The sequence below is a fragment of the Anabrus simplex genome, chromosome 2, assembly GCF_040414725.1.
Source record: "Anabrus simplex isolate iqAnaSimp1 chromosome 2, ASM4041472v1, whole genome shotgun sequence".
NCBI lineage: Eukaryota > Metazoa > Arthropoda > Insecta > Orthoptera > Tettigoniidae > Anabrus > Anabrus simplex.
Window position 1 is genome coordinate 866,888,584 of NC_090266.1, and position 24,721 is coordinate 866,913,304.

At 38.6% G+C, this 24,721-nt stretch overlaps 1 protein-coding gene across 5 annotated transcripts in view; it reads left to right on the plus strand.

Annotated features, from left to right (window-relative positions):
- The window catches only part of Mi-2 (chromodomain-helicase-DNA-binding protein Mi-2 homolog), a 743,946-nt gene that overhangs the window by 319,875 nt on the left and 399,350 nt on the right, over window positions 1–24,721 (plus strand). For all 5 annotated transcript variants that reach the window (XM_067141602.2, XM_067141598.2, XM_067141599.2 and 2 more), the window contains exon 9: window positions 2,582–2,778. In XM_067141602.2, coding sequence (XP_066997703.2) covers window positions 2,582–2,778 — 197 coding nt within the window. The remainder of the gene's footprint in view (window positions 1–2,581; window positions 2,779–24,721) is intronic.

Sequence of the window (24,721 nt, forward strand, 5' to 3'; positions counted from 1 at the left end):
TGAAGGACAGTAAAACTTGGTAACATGAATCTCTTTTACATCAGTTGTAATTAAATAGTTGCCATTATTAAAGTTCGAACCCTCGTAGAAGGAAAAAAAAAGAGAGAGAGTGTGTGGGTTTTTTTTTCCCCAGACAACAAGTTCATTGGAAGGAGAACAATAATGGTGATGTTCAAGAAAGTGGAGATGATGGTAAATAATCTATAGTGTCAAAGCAGCAGGAATAGATGAAATTAGACCACTGATGTAATGTTTAATATCTCTGTTTTGAAACTTAATTTTGTGCCAGTGTGGTATAATAGTTAGCACACTATTTTCCCATCACCTTTGTCTTGTTACCTGTAGTGCCATCATTACAGTGACAAATGTAGCAACCTAGATAATATATTGCTCGAGTCACCTCATCCACTTTTATTTAATATTGCATAAAATATTCTGATACGTATTGCTTTTCCTTGTGACGAACTTCATTGCGGTTGTGGGAAGTGCACAGCAGATTGAGACCAATGCGGAATATCTTCATATCCACGTAAAATAATAAGTCTCTCACTGCCTCCATTTTTATCTCGACTCAACTTTTTCATACTGACATTCAGCTTTTAAAACTTTTCTACATGAAAAGTTTTTAACAAGATGGTTCAATTTATGTTCTGCTTCTGGTACTCAAGAAGATCTAAATAGAAAGAACACGTTAATATGAAATGTATCCGAAGATGGTCCAGCGAACTGAAACATATTCTACCGAATAATTTTTTAACGAACATTCAATTTTTAATTATATTGTAATATATTAGTATTGACTAGGTGGACAATTAAATAAAAAGTTTCTTCATTTTTCATTGACATTTTCTAGCTCTGCTCCTTTTCTGACTTTTTCTTTTTTGTCCATGTCTTATATTTCACTCTTTGTGCAATATAATCATATACATAGAAGATTCATAAAATAAAGAGCACTTGTACATCAGGATTGTGCAACTAGTTTATTGCAGCCAGTCTCACTTAAGCCATGTGTAGTGTGATGTAGACATCTTTAAAGATGAACTTGCGTATTAATAATCCTGCTGGCTTTAAAGTTCCATTGTTTATTCTTGTTTTTCTTTTTTTAATGCTAAAAAACCGTTGCTCTTGACAATTGGCATTCATTGGAGACTTGTTTCAGTCTCTGGAGGGGGTGTTATGAATGAGGTCAATGCTAGGAAGTGGTGCATATGGTTTTAAAATGGTAGAATGAACAGTTGTGGCATGGAGATCAGGTAGCCCCTCTGTCGTCACGGTTGAAGTGAAACAAAAGATTGATTGCATCATTTGAGAGAATTTTTGCTTCAACAATATTGGTGTACATGCATAATATCCGAAGGCGTCTTGTACAGGTCTGTTCAAAATTGTTGCTGAACATTTGCAGTACTGCAAACTCTGAAAGTGGGTACCACAGTTGCTCACTGATGGGCACAAAGCTGAACGAAAGGATTGTGGCTTGACTTTCTTCAATTGTTATGGTCATTATGGTATAATGAGTTCTTCAACCAAATTGTCACAGGGGATAAAAACATAGGTCTTGCATTAAACCCCCAAAAGGACATGTCATTCTCTTGAGTGGCATCATTTAAATCTGTGCAAAGTAAAACTGTGTCATTGAAGAAGCTCATAGTACCTGTTTTCTGGGACCATAAAGCAGTCTCACTCATCGAATTTGTACCAAGAAACGCCACCGTAACTGCTGATACCTACTGTTGCTACTCTTAAAGTCTTTTTAAAAATGTTGCACCGACCCAGATAGGTCTTATGGCAGCAATGGGATAGGAGTGGGAAGGAAGCAACCGTAGCCTTAATTATGGTAAGGACTAGAGTGGGGATTGAACTCGCTATCTCCCGAATGAAAGGCAATTGCTATTTAACTAAAACCACACAGCCACTTGCTCGGTTTTTAAGATGTCTGCTCTTACATGGCATTGTTCTTCTCATTGTCATTGCTCTACATCTTACTGCCGGGAGGACATAGAACCTGCTGCGTAAATCTAGTTGGGAGGCTTTTCACACCCATTCTTCAGTCCAGACTTGGCACCATTAAATTTTCACCTGTTTTCTAAGATGATGTAGCACCTTGCTGGAAAACTATTTGGCAATGATGGCAATGTAAAGAATACTGTCACAGTATGGTTAAAGTAACTAGTGGGAATGTTCTTTGATGAGGGAATACTGAAACTGGTCTCCACGTACAAGTGCCTAAATGTCCAAGGTGACTATGTGGAAAAGTAGCTTGAGGTATGAGACAATACTTGACTATTCAGTTTCTTTAATATTATGATAATGCAAATTTTTATGGGTAATCATTCTTCACTTTCTGAATTGCTCTGATATTTCCTATAAAAGTACCAGAGGCTTTTAATGTACCGAGAGCTAGAGAGAGGCTGCATCCATAATATACTATGTTGATAACTGTGCATATTTGAATCTGAATCAAGTTGATTGGAACATTTCTTTTCTGGGTTGATTGATATGCATGTGGATTTCCTGCAGTAACTATGAGTGAAAGTATTGTGGTGGGTGCCATCTGATCCTACTTTTTATTGTTTTCTCCCAGACTGACCATCAGGACTATTGCGAGGTTTGTCAACAAGGGGGTGAAATCATCTTGTGTGATACCTGTCCACGTGCGTACCATTTGGTGTGTCTTGAACCAGAATTAGAAGAAACGCCAGAAGGCAAGTGGTCCTGTCCTCATTGTGAAGGTGAAGGAGTACCAGATCAAGATGATGACGAGCATATGGAGTTTTGCAGGTTTGTTTTCGTGGAGTCTTTACTAAATTATACTGATCTAAGAATAAAATGGAAACATTAATGCTTTTGAAGTTAAATGTACAGTAGAAGTCCACTATAACGAGTACAGCACATAACAAGAACCCCGTCATAACGACAGATTTTCTGTCCCTTCAAAATTCCTATATTAAACTGTTATCTTCGGTTACAGAGAGAGCCCTTTCACTGACACATCCATTATTACGAGCAATTAAGCGTGCACGATTTTTTCCGTTACCAACATTTATGCACCCAGCGATTATATTCCATGTGATTGATCATCTTCGGTATCATTTCCTTGCTATGTCCGCTAGAGAGATCTCTTGTCGACATTCTAAGGCGATGTCTGAGTAGATTAGTAATATCAGTTGACTGCTCTTTCGTAAAGAAAAATGGAAATGAAAGAGAACATGTTTTCATAATAAATGCATAAATAACATGTCCGATAGTAGTAGTTAACTCTTAAAAATAAAAGTTGAAGGAAACGATCGCTAAATTTTAATGCTAAATAGTGCAGTTAAGTAAGAATGGGTTTCACCTCAAGATATGGCAGAGTGTATCATTGATTTCAGTGGTTAGTTTTATATTTTCTCGCGTCTGATTAAATTTCAGACAGGCTGTTATCATGTAAATTTATAGCGATAAGGTTATCTTTTCTCTACTGGCGCTTGAAACATGTTTTAATGATACATATAGTACAGTTATATTAGGTCAGGGGAAGATGTTTGAATAAGAAAACTGAAACATTGCTGCAAAATGTAATCTATCATCTGCGGTCCGGTATCGTTTTTGTGTGTTTAGTATAGGTTAAGCAAGAATGCGATACACCTCAAGATAAGGCAGAGCGCGTCACTGATTTCAGAGGTTAGTTTATATTTCCTCATGCCTGATTACAGGGTTAGTACGGTTAAGTTAGGTGATGCTATTTGAATAAGAAAACTGAAACATTGGCTACAAAATGCGATCGGTCATCTTCAGTACCGTATAGTTTTCTCGCTACGTACACTTGCAAGCTCTCTCCTCGACATTCGAAGGCGATGTCGGAGTCGATTAGTAATGCCCATCACTGGGCGAGTTGGCCATGTGGTTAGGGGTGCGCGACTGTGAGCTTGCATCCGGGAGATAGTGGGTTCGAATCCCATTGTAACCAGCCCTGAAGATGGTTTTCCGTGGTTTCCCGTTTTCTCACCAGGCAAATACGGGGCTGTACCTTAATTAAGGCCGCGGCCGCTTCCTTCCAATTCCTAAGCATTTCCTGTCCCATCGTCGCCATAAGACCTATCTGTGTCGGTGTGACAAAGCCACTAGGAAAAAAAAAAAGGTAATGCCAATCGACTGCCGTTTTCTAAAAGAGAATTAAAAATGAAAGAGGATAACGCGTTTTAGTAATAAATGCATAAATAACGTGGCCGATAGCAGTTGATAACTCGTTAGAAATTAAGGCTGAAGTAAACGATCGCTTAATTTTTAACGTACCGGGCGAGTTGGCTGTGCGGTTAGGGCCACACAGCTGTGAGCTAACATCCGGGAGATAGTGGGTTCAAACCCCACTTTCAGCAGCCCTGAAGATGGTTTTCCGTGGTTTCCAATTTTCACACCAGGCAAATGCTGGGGCTGTACCTTAATTAAGGCCATGGTCACTTCCTTTCTATTCCTACGCCTTTCCTATCCCATCGTCGCTATAAGACCTATCTGTATCAGTTCGACGTAAAGCCAATTGTAAATTTTTTAAAAAAAAGCAAGAATTTAAAAAAATGTTATATACGAAATTAAGTATGAATGTGTTACACCAAGATATGGCCGAGTACATCGCTGATTCAGAGGATAGTTTATATTTTCTTGCGTGGTGTTAAATTTTGTAACGGGTACGTTATCATATCTCTACGTGCGCTTGAAATACATTTTCATTATACATATATCGTTAGGTTAGGTGGCGCTATTTGAAGAAGAAAAGTGGAACGATTGCCACAGAGGCCTCTGGAGTGATACTATAATTTTTTCAAAATAGAATTAAACATACGCTTTCACGTAGTATCGGATTTTGGAAAAAACAAACGAGTGACCTACAGCATGCATATCATCCGCAAAAACACAGGTTTTGAATGATCTGATTGTCATTTCTTATGGATTTTTATGTATATGGGCTTTTTCCTGATTTTTACGAATAGTCGGATATAATGACAATCCGTTATCACGACTAGATTTCTCGCCTTTATGAATTCTCACTATAATGGACTTCTACTCTACTATCTATTCTGTTTTCTCCCTCACGGATTTTCAGTAAAGTGTCTTGGTATTCAGATCCATAGATTACTCAGTGATTTTGTTATTTCAAAGATTTGTAAATTTTTGCGAGAAATGTGTCCCAGGCCCAAATATTTCTTTTTCCTGCTAGATCTCATAAATTCTCCAAAAAAAAAAAAAGTCCATTTTTATACCTGTTTAGCATTCTCCAATCATATAGAACAACAGCAGGATAAAATTGGGAGCTTTTCTATTTTGCAAGCAGTTTAATGTTGCACTAACTCAAATAGGGTTTTGGCAACAATGTGATGTGATTGGAATGGAAGCAGCCATGGCATTAATTAAAGTACAACTGAAACATTTGCCTGGTGTGAAAATGAGAAGAAACACCAGAGTTGGTGACAGTGGGGTACAAACTCTCCCTCTCCTGAATACAAGCTAATAGGTACATATCTTGCACTGTGCAGCCAGTACGTATGGTAGAGCTTTTTCTGTCACCAAGTATGGCATCTGCTACGGAAAAAGGGTACATCAAATAGTCTTAACGAAATATTGCACAAGGCATATTACACTGGAACCTCGATTATCCATTCCCGGAAATACTTTTTTTCACGGGTTATTAATTCAAATTACGTTGTTCAGTGAGCATTATAATTAAATCATGTTTTAAAAGTCCCGCATTATCCATTCCTTGAGGAAAATTATTTCTTGCATCAACCGTCCAGAAAATACTATTTCATCGACACCAAATCTTCGATCAAGTGTTTTTCAAGAAACAGTACCTCACAAAAGGACAACTACATCATACCTATGGATCTTTGCATTAATGTCCTGTCATTGCAGTAATTAGAGCAAGTACAGGAAAAGCTATTGGCTGTGAACATAGTTAAGGGACCATCTTCGTATGGTATTTGCCTGGTATTTTTTACAGAAACTACGCAGGACATAAAGCAGAGTGACTCCAACAATTGGAAGGAGAAGGAGCACATTCAGACAGCTCTACTTGAATCGCAATAGGTAGAAAAGAATGTCCACCTAATCAATACATATTTTATTTGTGATTATACATACATCACAATGTGGCACTAGTTTTGACCATGTTCTAGGTCACCTTCAGCCATGTATAATTAAAATTGACAAATGTGTAACTTATCATATCCTTGAGACAATTATAAAACTTGTTCTTAAAGTCTAATAGTGCACTTATTAAACCATTAGGGTAATATTTTGAGTAAAAATTCAATTCTTAAAAAGTAACGTAACGTCCAAATGATGTCACATTAAATATTAACATTTTGACGAATATTTGAATTCATCTCATCAGGTGTCGTTTTGGTTAAATCTTAATAAAATGTAACTCCGAGTTCTAAGTTTTTCACAATTTGGTCTTGTTAGGCTAATAAGATGGCTGAAAGAAAGTAGTGTAAGCGGTGTAATAAGACTTGTGTTCACATAGTGCAAAGAAGAAAGTTCTAGTCATTCCATAAGGAACCTGAAACGAGTATGGTTAATCCAATTAGATAATATTTGTTGGATCTTGAGAAATATTGAATGAGCCATACTCATTACGACTTTAACGGCTTATGAAACGTTACATGGTCACGTTTTAATAAAGAGGTATTGAACTTAATTCAGGGGGGGTGCTTTGGATTTGTTGAGGTGTGGAAGGGGTGTGTGTGAGAGAGTGGGGGGGGGTGTGTGTGTGTGTGTGTGTGTGTGTGTGTGTGTGTGTGTGTGTGTGTGTGTGTGTGTGTGTGTGTGTGTGTGTGTGTGTGTGTGTGTGTGTGTGTGTGTGTGTGTGTGTGTGTGTGTGTGTGTGTGTGTGTGTGTGTGTGTGTGTGTGTGTGTGTGTGTGTGTGTGTGTGTGTGTGTGTGTGTGTGTGTGTGTGTGTGTGTGTGTGTGTGTGTGTGTGTGTGTGTGTGTGTGTGTGTGTGTGTGTGTGTGTGTGTGTGTGTGTGTGTGTAAGCGCGCTTTGTTGTCGAGCCGTTCTGTCTACATAAGTTTCGATGATGAGGGGGTGAATGGCCTCGTAAAGAATGTTTGTTTTTTCGGTGGATTCATTCAGATTATGATTAAAATTAACTTCTTGGTCTAATGATATGTAAAATATTTCTTTGATATTGAGTAGGGGACCCTTTTCCATGGTTTCAATAATTTGCATGTCTTTATCTATGTCGGAGAATTTATGCTTGGATATGTTTAACTGCATTAATGTGTTCGGTGTACCTGGTGTTAAAGTTCCGTCCTGTCTGTCCGATGTAGCTTGCTGTACAAGTTTGGCACTGTAATCTGTAGATGTCTGATTTGCCAAATTTGTCCGATTTATTCACGGTCCCTGGATTGTGGAAATGAGAACGATTGTTGTTGGTTGTTTTGAATGCTATTTTTACCCCGTGTTTCTTAAATAGGTTTGTTATGTTTACCTTAAACAACACACACACACACACACACACACCCACACCCACACAAGCACAGTTGAACAGATCGCAACCCACTCTTCAAACGGCTGGTCAGCACGAGCGGATACGGAGTGAGTAAATTAATAAAAACAACATTTCATTTTAACTCGAACACACACACACAACAGTTTCCCATTCTGTCTTTCTCTTTTTCCTCAGACACCTTCAGTGCACGTTTCCATAAGTCAAGGCCATACCATCACCATACTACAACAATAGCGACTACAGTTACAACTACAATAGCAAGTATTCCATATTGAAAGATGTTCCCCCAGCTCTTCAACCAGCTTAATTCTACTAATAAGTTCATGTGTGTGTGTGTGTAATAGTCAACAAGTTTTTGTTTTCTGTTTTTGTTTTTTTTAAAGGTTCACATATTCTGGTTGATTGTGACAAGACTGCTCGACAAGTCTATGCCAAGTTGTGTAAACATACAACGATATTTTACTCGGATCGAAGAATATTAAAGTGCCAAGTGTTTTGCATTGGTGTATAAACTTTCAATCAATTAATTTCAACTGCGTTAATGCATTAGTTTCCAGTAGACAGAAGCAGGACCAGCAGTTCTATTCTGTGTTCCACGAAAACATGACAATTTTGGTAACCAAAAACCAGAACTTTAAATACCAAGTAGTTTATCTTTAACATTCAATGTATATTTATTTCACTAGTTTAGTCAGGGGAAGCAGGACAGTCAAACCCATAAACGTTCTAGTAACGCCAATATTTCATATGGTTATAAGTGTTTTCATTTGAACGAGTGTGTTATCAAACAATACAAGTGTTCCCAGTGTTCCGTGTACATGAACGCGCGACAGTTTAGACTAGATCTATGTCTTTATACATTTTGCTTCATGGTGTGTATTTCATCCAATCTTTTTCAGACAGAAACAGGACTGTCAAATCCAAGAATGCTCTTATTAGAGAGCCAAGTTTTCCACACCATTATAAGTGTCCTTATTGTGTTTTGTAATTATTTTCAATCCAGTACATGTAATTCCAGTGTTTCGAGTTCTATGAACACAAGACTGTTAGAGCCAGAACTGGGAACTTTCTAAGCTCCAAGTTCTCCTTGCCAAGTGTATGTTGCATTTCAAGGTTATATCTATCAACTCAATGATGTATTTCCGTGCAACCACCTATAGGTGCATGGATTTTTCGTTATGATGATTGTTATCAGATTTCCCTTAATTTAATTTTCACCAAGAACTAATGATGACTCCATGGGAGTCGAAACCGGTCTTCTTATAATTTAATAAATTGTTGCAATGTGTTGAATGGTGGAACATCCCTCAAACTCTACATTATTGGTTAAATGTCAACACGGAAGTGAAGATCGTAACTTACAACTTCAACAAGAAATCACGCCAGCCATCCTAAACATGCGATACTACGGTACTTTAAATGGCTCCACTCAAATTATGCATTACGTACTTGGCTCGCTCCTCACATTTGTCAGGAACTGATCTGTCAACAGAGTGGGCAGAAAATGCAAGCCTCCAGATGCTGTATGTCAGGAGCACTGCACCAACTTTGACACAAATAATACCCAGACTCCAAATTTTGGCTCCCCCAAATTTTGAAAAAAAAAATGCAGGGTCTCTTTGTGTACATCCGGTATTTCTTTATTGCATTTATTCTAACATACATACAACCAACTTCATTATACACTGTCGTACGTTACAGTGTTTAGTCTCCAAGCCCCCGCAAATTTACTAAGCTCCTCCACGAGAATTGATTTGTAACTAGATCTATGGCTTTTTTCAGTTCCATACCTCTTAAATTGTTGGAAACAGAGTCTGACCATCTTCGTCTTGGTTTCCCTCTACTTTTCTTACCCCCACTTGACAAGAGTCCATTATTCTCTTAGGTAACGTATCCTCCTCCATTTGCCTCACATGCCCGCACAATTCATCATCATTTCCCATTATCCAGCTGTAGCCGGGTGGGGGCAAATATGGTTCCTCTCCACTTTCTTTGGTCTTTCCACCACTCCTCCTCCAACACTTGTGTCCCAGTCCATGTTTCCTTCTCTAACACTGCATTGGATTGTGTCCTTCCATCTCAATCGTTGTCGCCCACGGCCTCTTCTTCCTTGCATTTGCATTTCCATCACCTTTTTTCGCATTCTTTCATCACTCATTCACTTTGTGTCCAAACCATCTTAATCGGTTCTTTCCTACTATATCGTTCATTTTTTTCTACTTCAATTTCTTCCTGGATTTTCTCATTCCTTATTTTGTCTCTTTTACTCTTCTGTATCATACTCCTCAAGAACTTCATTTCGGCTGCCTGTATTCGACTCTCATCCTTTGTCATTGTCCAAGTTTCTGCTCCATAAGTTGTTATGGGTACGTAATACATCTTGTACATCGTTTCCTTTGCTTCCATTGGCACAGCTTTGTCCCATAACATGTTTCTTACACTATGATGGTAACAGCATCCAGCTGGAATCCTCTTACTAATTTCAGCATCCAGTCTAGCATTCTCCATTAATTGACTCCCCAGGTATTTGAACGTCTCCACTACTTCCAGGGGCTTGTCTGCAAGTCTAATCCTTTCCCTTCTTTCTCCCCTCTAGTCATAACAACAGTTTTACTCTTTTCTACTCTTATTTTCAATCCACATTCTTCGATCTTCCCATTCACCACATCTGACTGTTCTTGAACCTTCATGTCGCCTTCTCCCCAAATCCTAACATCATCTGCAAATAACAACATGTTTATTTCTCTTCCTCCATATGTTGCTTTTGCTGTTTTCATGATGTCATCCATTACTATTGTAAACAGGATAGGTGATAGAATACTTCCCTGTCTCAGCCAGCTAGTGATTTTGAACCAAGTTGTCCTGCCAACTTATGTTTGCATGCAACTACAACATTCCGTGTACATTGCCATGATCACGTTTAGTAATCCCTGTCCGATTCCGTTTTGCACCAGACTGTCCCAAACTTTAGTCCTCGGGACACTGTCATATGCATTTTCAGTGTCAATTAATGTCATCACCATATCATTTCCATACTCCCATTGTTTTTCTATTATTGTCTCATAATGAAAATGTGCTCTATTGGTGACCTACCTCTTCTGTAACCAAACTGATTTTCCTGTATCTGATTTTCAACCCTCAGCCTTATCCTACTTCCCAGTATCCTTTCCATTATCTTAGCAAGATGGGATATCAGAGTAATTCCCCTGTAGTTCTTAAATACTTTCTCATCGCCTTTCTTGAAAATTGGGATGAATATTCCTTTTTGCCAATCCTCGTATCTCTTTGTTCTCCCAGACAATCCTGAGTACCCGATATGTCCACTGCAGGCCTACAGCTCCAGCTGCCTTTATCATTTCCACTGAAATTTCATCTATTCCAGCAGTTTTTCCATTCTTCATCTTTCTTACTGCCATTTCAATTTCATTCATTGTAATTCCTTTATCCATTTCTTCATAAACTAATTGCCTTTCCTGGTGGTCCATTGAATGACTGTCATTAGTTCTCATGTTCAGCAACTTCTGAAAATACTCTCTCCATTTATTTCTTATTTCTTCTGGCTTTGTTAATATTATGCCGCCTTCATCCTTCAAAAATCTGGTGTTTACTTGATCTCTCTTTTTGTTTCTTAAGACACCATACAATAAAACAATTTCTTACTGCCCTGCATATCATCTCTCAATTTCTATGTGAATAAGGCCCAGCTTTTCCTCTTTTCTTCCTCCACTACTTTCTTGGCCAAATTCTTTGCTTCCACTTTCCTCTACTTTCTTCACTCTTAGATGTTTTCCATGTTATTTTATTTTCTTTATTTCTTTATTTTCCTCCAGATCTACAGTATTTGATACCTTATTGATCCGTTAATGGAGAAAAATGATAATGCCTAACCTAGACAAACTCTTTCAAATAAAACTCTACCTAAATACCAAACTATATTCCTACCCAATCTAATAACACTAACTGAACAAATAAACAGACCAACAAACACACCAAAATAAATTGTCATAAATTGGCACGTGCTGACAAATGGCCCATGGACAACTCCCTTCCAGAGAACCGTTAGCCATGTGAATACAGCAATTAGATGAACAAATGGCAAAAATAAAATGAAATAAGGTAATACGGCACTCCGGCACCCTGGCGCAAGGCCACTCTTATGGAGGACAATGTCCTCCTCTCCTGACTGACACAGCAAGTCATTACATTCCACATCTACATCTCCACACAGGACCTACTAAAACTTTCTGCACAGTCATCATGTGTCAACTGCTGAGTTTGTGTCCTACATTTTCCTCATGTTTCTACATTGTGCATTGTTCTGCTTTCATGTTACCTCTCATTACTCACTATACCATCATTATCTAACTTCTTGCCATATTACAGATCATCATCATCCAACTTACTACCATTTAAATAGATTTATCACTCTTGGCCACCCAAATTTACCAACTACACTACCTATCTTTTCATCACTCTTTCCACTCAAAATTACCATATACCAGCCATAATCACACATTAATTTACTCCCTCCAGTACAATTATGTCCACCAACCACTTTTCATAATTTACAAACAAAAAGCATGAATAATCATGAATCAGCAATAATTATGCTATCACATCATACCAAACCCATAATTTATCAACTATGCATCATTACCTCCCTTTTCATCTCTCTTTCAATCACACTTTTTATTATCTAACCATTTGTACATATACCAGACATAATCTCATAATCTCTATTACCTTCAGTATACACTATTCATTTCAAATACAGTTAACAAACACCCTCTGCCATAAACCATCAGCCCAACCTCTTATTCATCCAATTTCTATATACTCTTAGTATATAATCACTCCTAACACAATCACACTTAACAACTAAATTCACTATACATTTCAAATACAATTCACTCTGCATTTCAAATTCTCACAGCCACTATAATTTCCTCATTCTTAACCAACCGGACCATCTTTCCATATATTACCACCGTGTCTTCATCCACTATTTGCTTGCTTGCTTGCTTGCGTGCTTTACTTGACTTTTTACTTCCTGTTACTCTGCCCTCATCATTTTTTTCATTCCCCACAGATCCCTTAAGCTCCTGCTCCTCCCTTTGTTCATAAACAGTTCGATTCTCACCCTGTCTGTCCTTTCCTTTCCACTCTGCACATCCACTCCTTCACTGTGTTCACCTCTCTGCCTTTCCTCTTTCCTAGCTATGTCAATAGTTGCTTCCCTAAACATTTCTATTCTTACCCTGTTGTCCACTGCTCTTTCCTTTTCACTATGCATGACCACTCTTTCACTCTGTTCATCTCCCTGCCTTGCTTCACTCATCTTCCTGTTTCGCTTGGTTCGTTCCTTATCACCATGTCCTTCTTCTCAGACATTGCTTTCTGTAACTTACCCTTCTTCCACTCTCTTCCCCATCACTTCTTCTTGCTTCAAATTCTCTTCCAATTCTCATAATTTTGTCACGGTTCAAAATCCGGTCCATTGGCCATTGGTTACCATTAATTCCTGACCCCCAATGTGAGCTCTTAATTCTTGAAGTCTGGCCATCACTAAATGCTTCTTACGGGTTTTTATATTCTTAATCCCTTCTCTTCGCATGTCTCTCTTAATCCAAATTTTTGTACTCTGTAGATTACCCGCGTTTATCACTATTTCTGCCATCAGGGTGGAAAGAACTTCTTTTATCAGCCTGTTACCCTGTGCTTTACCTATCCTTTCCACATTGTCTATATCAACTTCACTGAAGTTAATTTTTATTCTGTTTTGGATGACTTCCACAACTTTATAAATTGTCATCAGTATGTCCTCCTTTTTCTTCCGGCACTCCATATACAAATAAACCTTTCTTCCTGCGTTCCTGGCTACTATCTTCTATTTCTGCCTTCAGCTTCTTCCATATTCTGTATTTTCTCTTTGAGTGACACAATTTCTCTCTCATTGTTTCCCACTTTGATCATTATTTCGTCTGTTTTGCCCTGGATCCATTGCCTCAGATTTTTGAACTCTTTCACTTGTTTCTGAATCATATTTTTAACCCTTTGGCACTCGGCCTATATGCAGGGGTTTACGCAAAGGCACTCAAACTAATTTCTGTGATTTTCCAAACCAAATTACAAAAAATCAACACATAAACAGTTTAACACACATTAAAATAAAATAAATCACACTGATACAGGAAACTATGAGCATTTCAGAAATGAATATACCTAGGATGTATTGTTATTGGCAAAGCAAAAAAAAAAAAAATATTAAATTTTGAAAATAAATTAAAAAATAAATGATGGATTTCAATGACAGAAAAATCAGACATTATTGAGTCCTCCTTCCTTACTCTTAGATGTGAAAGAAAGAACATTTAATTCTGTATAATTTGATAATATGATGTGTGTGCTGCAATTCACTCATGAAGCATGGCAAAAAAGTTATTCACTGTACATGTAACGGTCATCGATGTCAGGTCCTTGCGAGTAGCTGTGACTTTGTCATTTCACACGTAATGGGAATCACTTTCGGCAAAAGAAGGTCATTATTACTGTCTAAATCATCTGAAAATTCAAGGATATCGGCCTCATTCAGCCTTGAATATGGCCTAGCCATTACAATAAAACGATGACGCAAGCATGTGCAACAACGGAGTTACGAAAAGGAGTAAAATTATAGTTTGCGAAGTACAGCGAACATACGATATACCAAAGAAACAAAATAAACTGTAAACTAAACTCATAACAAGATCAAATTGTTGTATTCGTAAGTCAACCAAAACAGATCCACGCAATAACTTCCAATAACCACAACATAAACATTCGCGGTTAACAGATTACATTTGTCGAAAATAAAAATATTTTGCAGGGCTGGTGGATATATCTGTTGAGTAAAATGCAAATTCAATGCTTTAAGGTACCATCACGATCAACTGTTACGATTTAACAGCCACGCAAATGACCAAAGTTCCTAAATAGGACAGAGCCGATGTGTCGGCGCCGTGAGCTTTCTTGCCATAACCTCTCGTGCTGATAGATCGGCGCGCTGAGTGCGAAAGGGTTAATCTGTTCAGTTGGGCATACTTCTTCCGCAACCTCATTTACCACCCTTCTTATGACCTCCACATCTTCTCAGCTCATGTTGCCACTGGAAGTCGGGCCGGGGTTTATTTCCATGCCCCCTATAACTAGCAGTACCATAATCACCGCTACCACCAATATTATCTCGCCCTTCAATCTTATTTTCACTTTACCTCGTCCTCTTTTGGCTGTTTCCTTCTTCCTTCTCCCCTGCCATATTCTGATAACTACCCGATGTTGTTCCAAACCAATCATCTTCCTCTTCACGCTCGTCTTCTCTCTTGCACTTGCCGCTCACACTCCATCCCCACTCTACCGGCACACTCGACCCAGCATGTCTGCACTGTCATTTTCTTTTCCTTCACTTTACTCTTTACCCTATCATTCCACCAGTGTATCTCTTTGTCTTTCACATTTCCTGATGTTCTACCACATACCTTTTCTGCACATCCAACCAGTGCTTCCTTAAATCTTTTCCATTCATCTTCAACATTCCCTGGCTCTGTTCTGGGTACCAAGGGTATTATTTCCCTTTGAAATTCTTCTTGTATGCTTTTCTCCTTCAACTGCCATAGTTTAATTCTTCTCTCTCTTCTTAAAGGGGTTTATTCAATCTTTCCCACTTTCACTTTTCCTATCACATCTCTATGATGTCCACCAAAGACTTCTTCAGGCAAGCTGTAACATCTAAGAGGTTCTTCCAGTGTTCTTTCTCAATGATTATATAATCAATCATGGTCTTTGTTCGTCTGTCTCCCCAACCATACTTTGTAATCTTCTGACTGTTCTTTTTCCTAAACCAGGTGTTTCCAACAATCATTTGGTTCCTCATGCAAAAATCCACCATTAACTCACCTTCTGGATTTACATTTCCATATCCAAAGGGCCCTACAACATCTTCCTTTCCTTGTCTTTCCATTCCAGCTTGTGCATTTAGATCTCCTATCAGTAGCACTTCCTTATCTTCTATTTGTCTCTCCACTTCCTCTAAAAACTCCTCTAGATGTTCATCTATGCAACCCGTTTGTGGAGCATACAACTGGAATAGATCTTTCATGCCATTTTCAAACTGGAGTCTCATCACCATCATCCTATCGCTGACGCATTTTGTAGACTCCACATATTCTTGGATTTCTTTTCTAAGTATGATAGCCACTCCATTTTTTGCTTCAGGTCCTCCGCTGTAATACAGCCTGTATCCTTCTCTTCAGAGGAATGTCTCCCATAACCTTCTTCATAGTCTCACACATTCCAAGTATGGCTATATCTTTTTCTTTCATGAAGTCAACCAGTTCTTCTGTCTTTCCCGTCAGTGTCAGGACATTTACTGTCGCAGTCTTAGTGTAGTTTGGTGCTGTTTGCCCACTTCTCACAGTTCTCCCAGCACCCAAAAGCTGCGCGTCGCTTTTACCAGGGGACGCCCTAACCTTTTCCGAGGCACCGTATATGCTTTATCCATATAGGCTGTTGTTACGATGAGCTCGCCACACCCAAAGGCATTTTATACCTACTGCCAGGTTCAAACTTAGGCCGCACCTAACATGGAGACAAATGCCTTTTGTAGCTGCTCTGCTGGAGTTCAGACGCTACGGGTTTGCCCCTTCCGCCATTTCCACCATACCGAAGTTCATCTTCTCCGCCATAGATGCCGTTGAGGACTTTACCCATAACCCAGGGCAGGGGCCCTCCATATTTATGACTCCTGGAGAGAGGGTGTCCCAGTATTTTAAAGCCCCCAGGAATTGGGCTACCTGTTGGTCCGTGGGTTGTATTGGATATTTCAAGCAGCCCTACATACTGTACTGTAGGGGTCCCCCCTGTCCCCCACCTGAGGACATACTCTGTAGGGGTCAGGTTCCCCTGGTTACTTTCGGAAGTTAACCTCACCCACAAAGGCTGAGGTTATTTGCAAAACTGAAGGCGGTTAATGCATTCTGCTTCATCCGTAGAGTTCATTCCTAACTTAGCCCTATCTCCTCATTCCGAGCACCCTCCTGCCATTCTTCACCTGTTTGTACAAGCAATCATCCTTGCTCTTTTTATGTCTATTACTTCTAACTTTGGAATAAGATATCGTTAGTCCACCCAGCTTTCACTCGCATACAGCAAAGTTTGTCTGGAGACAGACCGGTGTAAAGATCGTTTTGTCTGGGAACTGGCTCCTTTCTTACAGAATACTCTTGATCGAAACTGTAAGCTCACTGCACATTAGCTTTCCTGCACCTTGATTCAGTACCACTTATTACCATCCTGGGAGAATACACACCCTAAATACTCGACATAGTCTACCTATTCCAGCTTTGTATTTACAATCTGACATTCAATTCTCTTAGATCTCTTAACTACTGACATCACTTTAGTCTTGTGAAGGCAATTTTTCATTGCACATGTTTTCAAGTTCCAAGATATTGGACTGTAGGCTTTCAGCACAATCTGCCATTAAGACCAAGATGTTGGTATAGGCCAAACTTCTTCGCGGTACTACACTACTGTTCTAAAGTGTTGCACGCCCCCGTAGAATTTAGAGAATTGTAGTACAGAGCTTCTAAAAACGCGTTCATCTTTTAAATTTCAAATATTTATTAAATTATGATATTCCACAAATGAGAGGGTACCTTATAATGAAGGACAGGATTGTTTATAATATTTTAATTCAAGGAAATATGTCAACAGTATGTACAACTATTCCATTAATACCGGGTCTGTACCTTTGGAGTGGAAAGAAGCCAACGTAGTGCCAGTTTTCAAAGATGGAGATAAGGAAAACGTAGATGATTACCGCCCAGTTTCTATAACATCAGGGGTCTGTAAATGTATGGAACGTCTAGTTGCTAAATGTATGTTGGATTTTCTCAAGGAGAGAAACCTGCTGAACTCAAACCAGCACGGCTTCATTCCGGGAAAATCCTGCACAACACTTCTAACAAAAGTCATTGATGACTGGCAGTTCTCTTTGGAGCAGACTGATGTCTCACAAATAGACTGTGTGACTCTGGACTGGAGCAAAGCTTTTGACCAGGTGTCACATCAAAGACTTCTGTTAAAACTTAGCAACTACGGCATTCAGGGTAAACTGCTGTCATGGTTGAGGTCATTTTTGGTGGGTCGAACGCAATGTGTTGTGTACGGAGGAGCCAAATCAGACCAAACCACAATTACTTCTGGAGTAATTCAGGGCAGTGTGATAGGGCCCCTCCTGTACACGATTTATGCTCTCGACTTACCGGATTGTGTAACTTCGACCATGGCGCAGTATGCCGATGACACAGTCATTTACAGAGCCATGAAAAACAGTGATGATATTGTACAATTCCAATCGGATCTGGATAGTATAGCTCTGTGGTGTGAGGTAAATAGATTGTATATAAATATTAAGAAGTGTAAATATATAAGACTAAGCAGAGCTAAACAACCACTCCAGAACCAACCTACTCTATGTGGAATCCAACTGCCGACTTCTAACTCCATCAGACTGCTCGGTATTCACATTATGGACAATCTGAAATGGAATAAACACGTGGAGGAAGTGAGGTGTAAGGCATACAGAGCACTAGGTTTCGTCCGTAGATGTCTCTCGGGAGGAAGAAGTAAAGCCCTACGAACGGCTTATATTTCCCTTGTGCGGCCCATACTATTATATGGCCTTCCTTCCTGGCATCCAACTACAACGGAAAATATGAGGAAACTAGAAGGTATCCAGCGACGAGCAGAACGTTTAATTAACAAACACATCCCCTTAAACACAGCCAGGTCATTGCCACCAGTGAACTCGTTATGTACACAGATAGATGTAGCCTTCCTTAGGAAATCCCTGACAGATAACACACACCTCTTCCCTTTCCACCGCCTGCAGCTCAATTACCGCTCTGTTAAAAGAGGCCAAGGAGTTACTCTTGTCCCTCCCTTCGCTAGAACAACCTCATATTTAAATGGGTTTTACTCAAGGGCTGCTCGTACGTGGAACCTTATACCATCTGAGGTAAAGCTACTTCCTCTTCCTCACTTCCTCCGCGAAGTAAAGAAAATGTATATGTAAATATAAACCTATATGTGATGTATATAACTTGTATAAATTAGAATTGCAAGAAGGATGGGTGCAAGTACAGGTGTATGTGGGCGAATGTGTATGCGTGCGCGTGTGTGAGTGGTTGTGAATGAGTGTGTATACAGGGGTCTGAGTGAGAGTATAAATGGCTGGGTGTTCTTACTCTAATATCAAAATCAAATCAAAATCTCTTTATTTGCAAATGAGGTGTCTACCTCGGTGGCAAATGGTACACTAAAATACATTATTGTCGAGCACTAAATATTAAATTAACAAGAGAAGAAAATTTTTCCTATAATACAATATTATACAATTTACGCCAACAATGTTTTCTATTAAACACACAGCTCATCCTTAATAAATTTATATTGTTTACAAAATTCTACTTATAATATATCCTGTCCTACTTACAAATATAGTCAACTGATATACAGTATGTGGAATTACTTCAAATGATACTATACAACTGGTATAACATTAATATTTACATTGCATTTATTTATTTACTTTTTTTTTTTTTTTACCCGTTCTGGATCCTAAGTAGCATAACGACCTGCTGCGTCTTAACCAGAGCCCCTTTTGCCACCACTTTTCAGAGTTCCTGAAGGGCCTTCACAGCTACCGTAGCGGTCCCAGGGCCCTCGAAGTCCCCACTGTACTTCACCCCTACAGGCAGTCCCCTACTTTGGCTGTCCAAACTCCTTAGACCAGGGGATGGAATTAATTTATTCACACACATTTTTTTATATACAATAACCTGCACTGGTCGAATGCCCTCTAACATTTCATTTATTTTCTCTGTTGCTGTTTATTCTCTTCTTGAATATCTGTACAGATTTTGGAAAAGGATCAAACACTACCCCTGGTAAACTGTTCCACTCCTTCACACCCTTCCCAATGAATGAAAATTTACCCCAATCGCTTCTGCTAAAATTCCTTCTAATTTTATATTTGTGGTCAGTCCTGCCGATATAATTATTTTCCAACTGAAGCCTCTCACGGATATCTCCCCATGCTTCTTCTCCTGTATAGGCTCTATATAATCCTGTGAGTCTAGTTTTCTCCCTTCTCTTACTTAAAGTTTCCCACCCAAGTTCCTTTAACATTTCTGATACACTACTCTTTCTCCTGAAATCCCCTGTTACAAATCTTGCTGCTTTCCTCTGCACACTATCTATTTCTTTTATTAGGTATTCTTGGTGAGGATCCCAAACACTGTTTGCATATTCCAATAATGGACGAACCATACTCAAGTAACTTTTTTCTTTTAATTCTTTGTTGCATCCTTTAAGTAGCCTCATTATGACATGTAATGATCTGTATGCTTTCCCAACAATGTCATCAATATGACCCTTCCAGTGCAAATTACTTTCAAATCTCACACCTAAGTATTTGCACTTGCCATCTTTTGGGATAACTACCTCATCCAAAGTATATTCAAATTCAGTTTTAAAGCTCCTGTTTGTAAAAGTTGTAACAGTTGATTTGCCTCCATTAACCTTCATATTATTTTCTTCAACCCATTGTTGGATACTTTCAAGGTCCCTTTGTAATTCTGAACAATCCTCAATGTTGTTTATTTCTCTATAAACAATTATGTCATCTGCATACAATCTTATTTTTGATGTTATATTGTTCCCTAAATCATTTGCGTATATTAAGAAAAGTAACGGACCGATTATACTACCCTGTGCAATTCCCTTCCAAACTTTCTCTTCCTGAGATACATTATTTCCTACTTTGACTTTCTGAACCCTTGAATTTAGAAATGTTCTTATCCAACGTGTAACCCTTACGTCCAATCCTATTCCCTCCAATTTCTTTAATAATATTCTATGTTCCACTCTATCAAAGGCTTTGGAAAGATCTATGGCTATGCAATCTAACTGACCTCCTGAATCCAACTGATCTGATATGTCCTGCTGAAATCCCACCAGTTGTGCCTCACAAGAAAATTTCTTTCTAAATCCATACTGGCTCCTCATGAACCAATTTTTATCATCACATATCCCTCTGATGTACTTCGATATTAAACTCTCCAGAATTTTACAAACTATACTGGTCAGGCTGATTGGTCTGTAGTTCTCTGGTTTCCTTTTATCACCCTTTCCTTTATAAATTGGTATTATTATAGATTCCTTCCATTCCTTTGGTATTACACTATTATTTATGACTTAGTCAAAGAGAAATTTTAAATAAGGCACTATGTACCACCCCATTGTCTTTAATACCTCCCCAGTAATTTGATCACTCCCTGCTGCTTTTCCTTGCTGAAGCAGTTGGATTTCTCTGAAAATATCTTCGTTTGTGAATGAGAAGCTTCTTGTTTCCCTCTGTCTCTCTCCCTCTCTATCTTCTGTTTCGGTTTCCAGCTCTTGACAATCATCTACTGAATCTCTAAATTCCCTACTAAATAGGTTTGCTTTCTCAGTATCTGTTAAATAGTGTTCACCCCCTTCTCCCACCATTGTAGGAATTTGGATTCCTTTTCCTTTTTGATTCCTGATATATGAATACAGCTTTTTCCATTTCCCTTTGTGGTCATTACCCTCTTGAAGTATGCCATTCATATAATTCTCTTTTGCTTCCTTTTTCACTCTATTCAGTTCCCTCATTAGCTGTTTTCTAGTTTCTCTACTCTCCCTACCCTCTTTGATTTTCCTGTTTACTATTCTACATTTTCTTTTTAATTTTCTTATTTCCCTTGTATAATAAACAGGGTCTGAGGTCATTTTACCCTTCTTAACAGGTACAAATCTCTTCTCTCCTTCCCAAATAATTCCTTTAAATTTAGCCCAAAGTGTATCCACGTTACTCCCTTCACTTATCCAACAACTGAATTGTGAGTTAAGGTAAGTCCCAAATTCATCAACTTTAGTTTTTCTGTACAATTTCTTGTCTTGTGTAACCCTCTTATTAAGCCTTTTTGGTACGAGTCCTACATCCATTATTACAGCCTTATGGTCTCCTATTCCTTCAATTACCTCAGTTTTATCAACAATTTCCCATGGTTTAACCAAGAATACATCTAGTAAGTTATTGAGACGAGTCGGTTCTTGTACTACTTGTGTAAATCCTCCCTCCCAAATTAACTTATTTGCCAGTTTCTGTTCATGGGCTTCACTTGCAGCTCCTTTCCATTCAACTTCAGGCAAATTTAGATCTCCCCCAATTATTACCATATCATTATTATTGTTTTTACAAGTATAATCTATTATTTTTTCAAAGATTTCCATGTCTCTTTCCTCTCTTCCAGGCCTGTATGTTCCTATAATTCCCACCTCCTTCATATTATCACAAACTAATTTTATCCCTAATATTTCATCCCTTTCATCGGTAAACCATTCATGTGAACAGTAAGTTTCCTTCACCAGAATAAACACCCCCCCTCCCTTTTTATCTCCTCGGTCTCTACGATAGACTGTGTACCCTTCTGGAAATACTTCTCTATTACCCACCCCTTCTTTCAACCACGATTCCAGGATAAATCAAGATAATTATTATTCTAAGGGTACAGTGTTTGTAGTGTAAATATGTAAATTTAAAATTGTCTACATAAGTTTGTATGTAAATATTCAGTAGAGTTTATGTACACATGTGGAGATGGAGGCACTTCCGTGTATGTGGGGCTTGCCCTTTCTCCATCTACCACCCCTAAATTGTACATGTACAATTTAAGGAAAATAAATAATAATAATAATAATAATAATAATAATAATAATAATAATAATAATAATAATAATAATAATAATAATAATAACATGCCATCTCTCTGAAGATATTGAAGTTAAATATTATTTTGATTAAATTGCTATTTAATTTGATCATACAGTAAAGTATTGTTTTTCAAAAGTGACTTATTCAGTAGTCATACTTTAAATACTATTAGTATTTTGTTGGACCCCCCTTGGCTCGTATGACAGCCTTCACTCTGTCAGGCATGGAGTCAATCAATTTTCGAATGATACTGATGTCAATTTCATGGTTCCACACTTTCACAATCACCTCCAATAGCTCTAGTTTTGTTGCATGTTTCTTCTTCTGAACCCCTTTGCCAACCAGTCTCCACAAATTCTCTATTGGGTTAAGGCCTGGTGAATTTCCTGGCCATGGAAGTTATTTGATACCCAATTCAGCTATGACAGAACGAATCTGAAATGATACATTTGGACGATGTGTAACAGAAGTAACCTTAGAAATTGTATTACAAAGATAAAATATCCAATGCACATCCTGGAAAGCATCACGTGCAGTGTTCATCAGAGGGCGCCGGATCACAACTTCATATTGATCACTGTTCATTGTACCCTGAACAACGTACAGCCTTCCAACACCTTGGTATGTCATTGCTCCCCACACCATAACCGATGGAGCATGTTTCATTGTTCGCACAAGGCAGTCAGGATCCTTCCTTTCATTGGGTTCACATCTAACGAGCTGTGGTCTATCATTCACCATGGAAAATCTGCTTTCATCTGAAAATGCCACCAATCTCCACTGGTTGATTGTCCAGTTTACTTGGAGTCTGGCCCACGCAAGCCTCTCTTTCCTCATTGCAGCAGTTAAAAATAGCTTTCTCTTGGCAACTCGAGCCTTCATTCCCATTGCACAGAGTCTTTTCCTGACAACTGATGAGCTTGAATCGACTCCCGTTGACTCTTGTCATGCTTTTGCCAGTTCCATTGAAGTGGCAGTCCTGTTTTTCTGGCTTAGTCTGCGAAGTATTCTGTCCTCCCTAGGCAAGGAAATGCGTGGGCACCCATTTCGTGGTAAATTTTCCATATTTCCTCTTGTCATCAGCTTCTGCAGATTGCGACTCACAGCTGACCTCGAACAGTTTAATCTCTTCACAATTTCACTGTTATTTAGGCCTTCATTGTGTAAAACCATGATGCACTTTTTCTTTCTAGGGGTTAACCCCTTCAGTGGCGGGTTCTGGCAGACCTCCTGTGCCAGGAAAGTGAGTTTTTTCGGAGGAAATTATTTATTTTCAGGAAGCAAGGAATGAGCAACAATTATTAAGGGAACACATTCATATATTATTCAAGGTTAATAAAAAATTAGTTTACACTCTATTTATGCGTTTTTTACAGTAGGCCTGTGATATGGTTTCGTAAAAAATTGGTGTTTTGAGAATACTGTCCTGTGAGCAATACATTCTTATTTCAGGCTTTTGTATTATTCCCAACAACACTAACGCAATAAACCGCCAAATTTCATGAGAGTTTGTTTCTTTCCAAAACTGTGCCCTTGCATGCGGAGATTCATTTATTTACTTTTAGCATAGGGCCTACGAATTTTTTTCGGTCACTGTCAAATTTACAATTTCATCCGTTTAGAAACAATTCAAAGCAGTCAATCGCACTCACCTCTGGTAATAATCCAACCCTCACACCATGTTTTCCTGTAAATGGAATTATATTACTTCACACATTATCCCCATGCTTACACTTTTTACACACGAATGTATATTCAGCATCTCCTACCATCACCTTAGTTTCTGATGTAATATCTTCTTCACTTTCACAATAAATAATATGAAGGTATTCATCCGAAGAATCATTATCAATACTATCTGAAATACTAATGTCACTTAGAGATTCATCTTTGATGTAATTCCTTATTTTGTCTTCAGACAAACATCTTTTCCATTTTGCGCTCGCCATTTCTGTTTACCTAGTCAACTGGCTAGAGATTGTATATGTAAAGTAGAGAAGATACGGCATATTTTAGGCCAGAGACAGCATGAATACAGCTGGAAATCCTCCTGCCATCTGTTGAGAATGCTGGAAAACATTTTCCAAAGAGATTACAGTACCCGAGAAATTACTGGGCGATCACGAAATGAACACTGCAACTAAACGAGAATTTCTTGGGCGGTGACGTTATGAGCAAGCGTGCGCAACCCGAGAATTTCTCGGGCGTGCCACTGAAGAGGTTAATTCACGAGTTTTCACCATGACTGTAAATGCACCACACGCACAGTAGAAAGAAAATTAAAAATCCAGCAATATTTTCAAACCAGTACTTGTGAATGCATCCAAACTTTGGCAACACAGAGCACATTCTGAGGCAATAATCGGCAGCGTGAGATCACATTGTTGCTAGGCATTA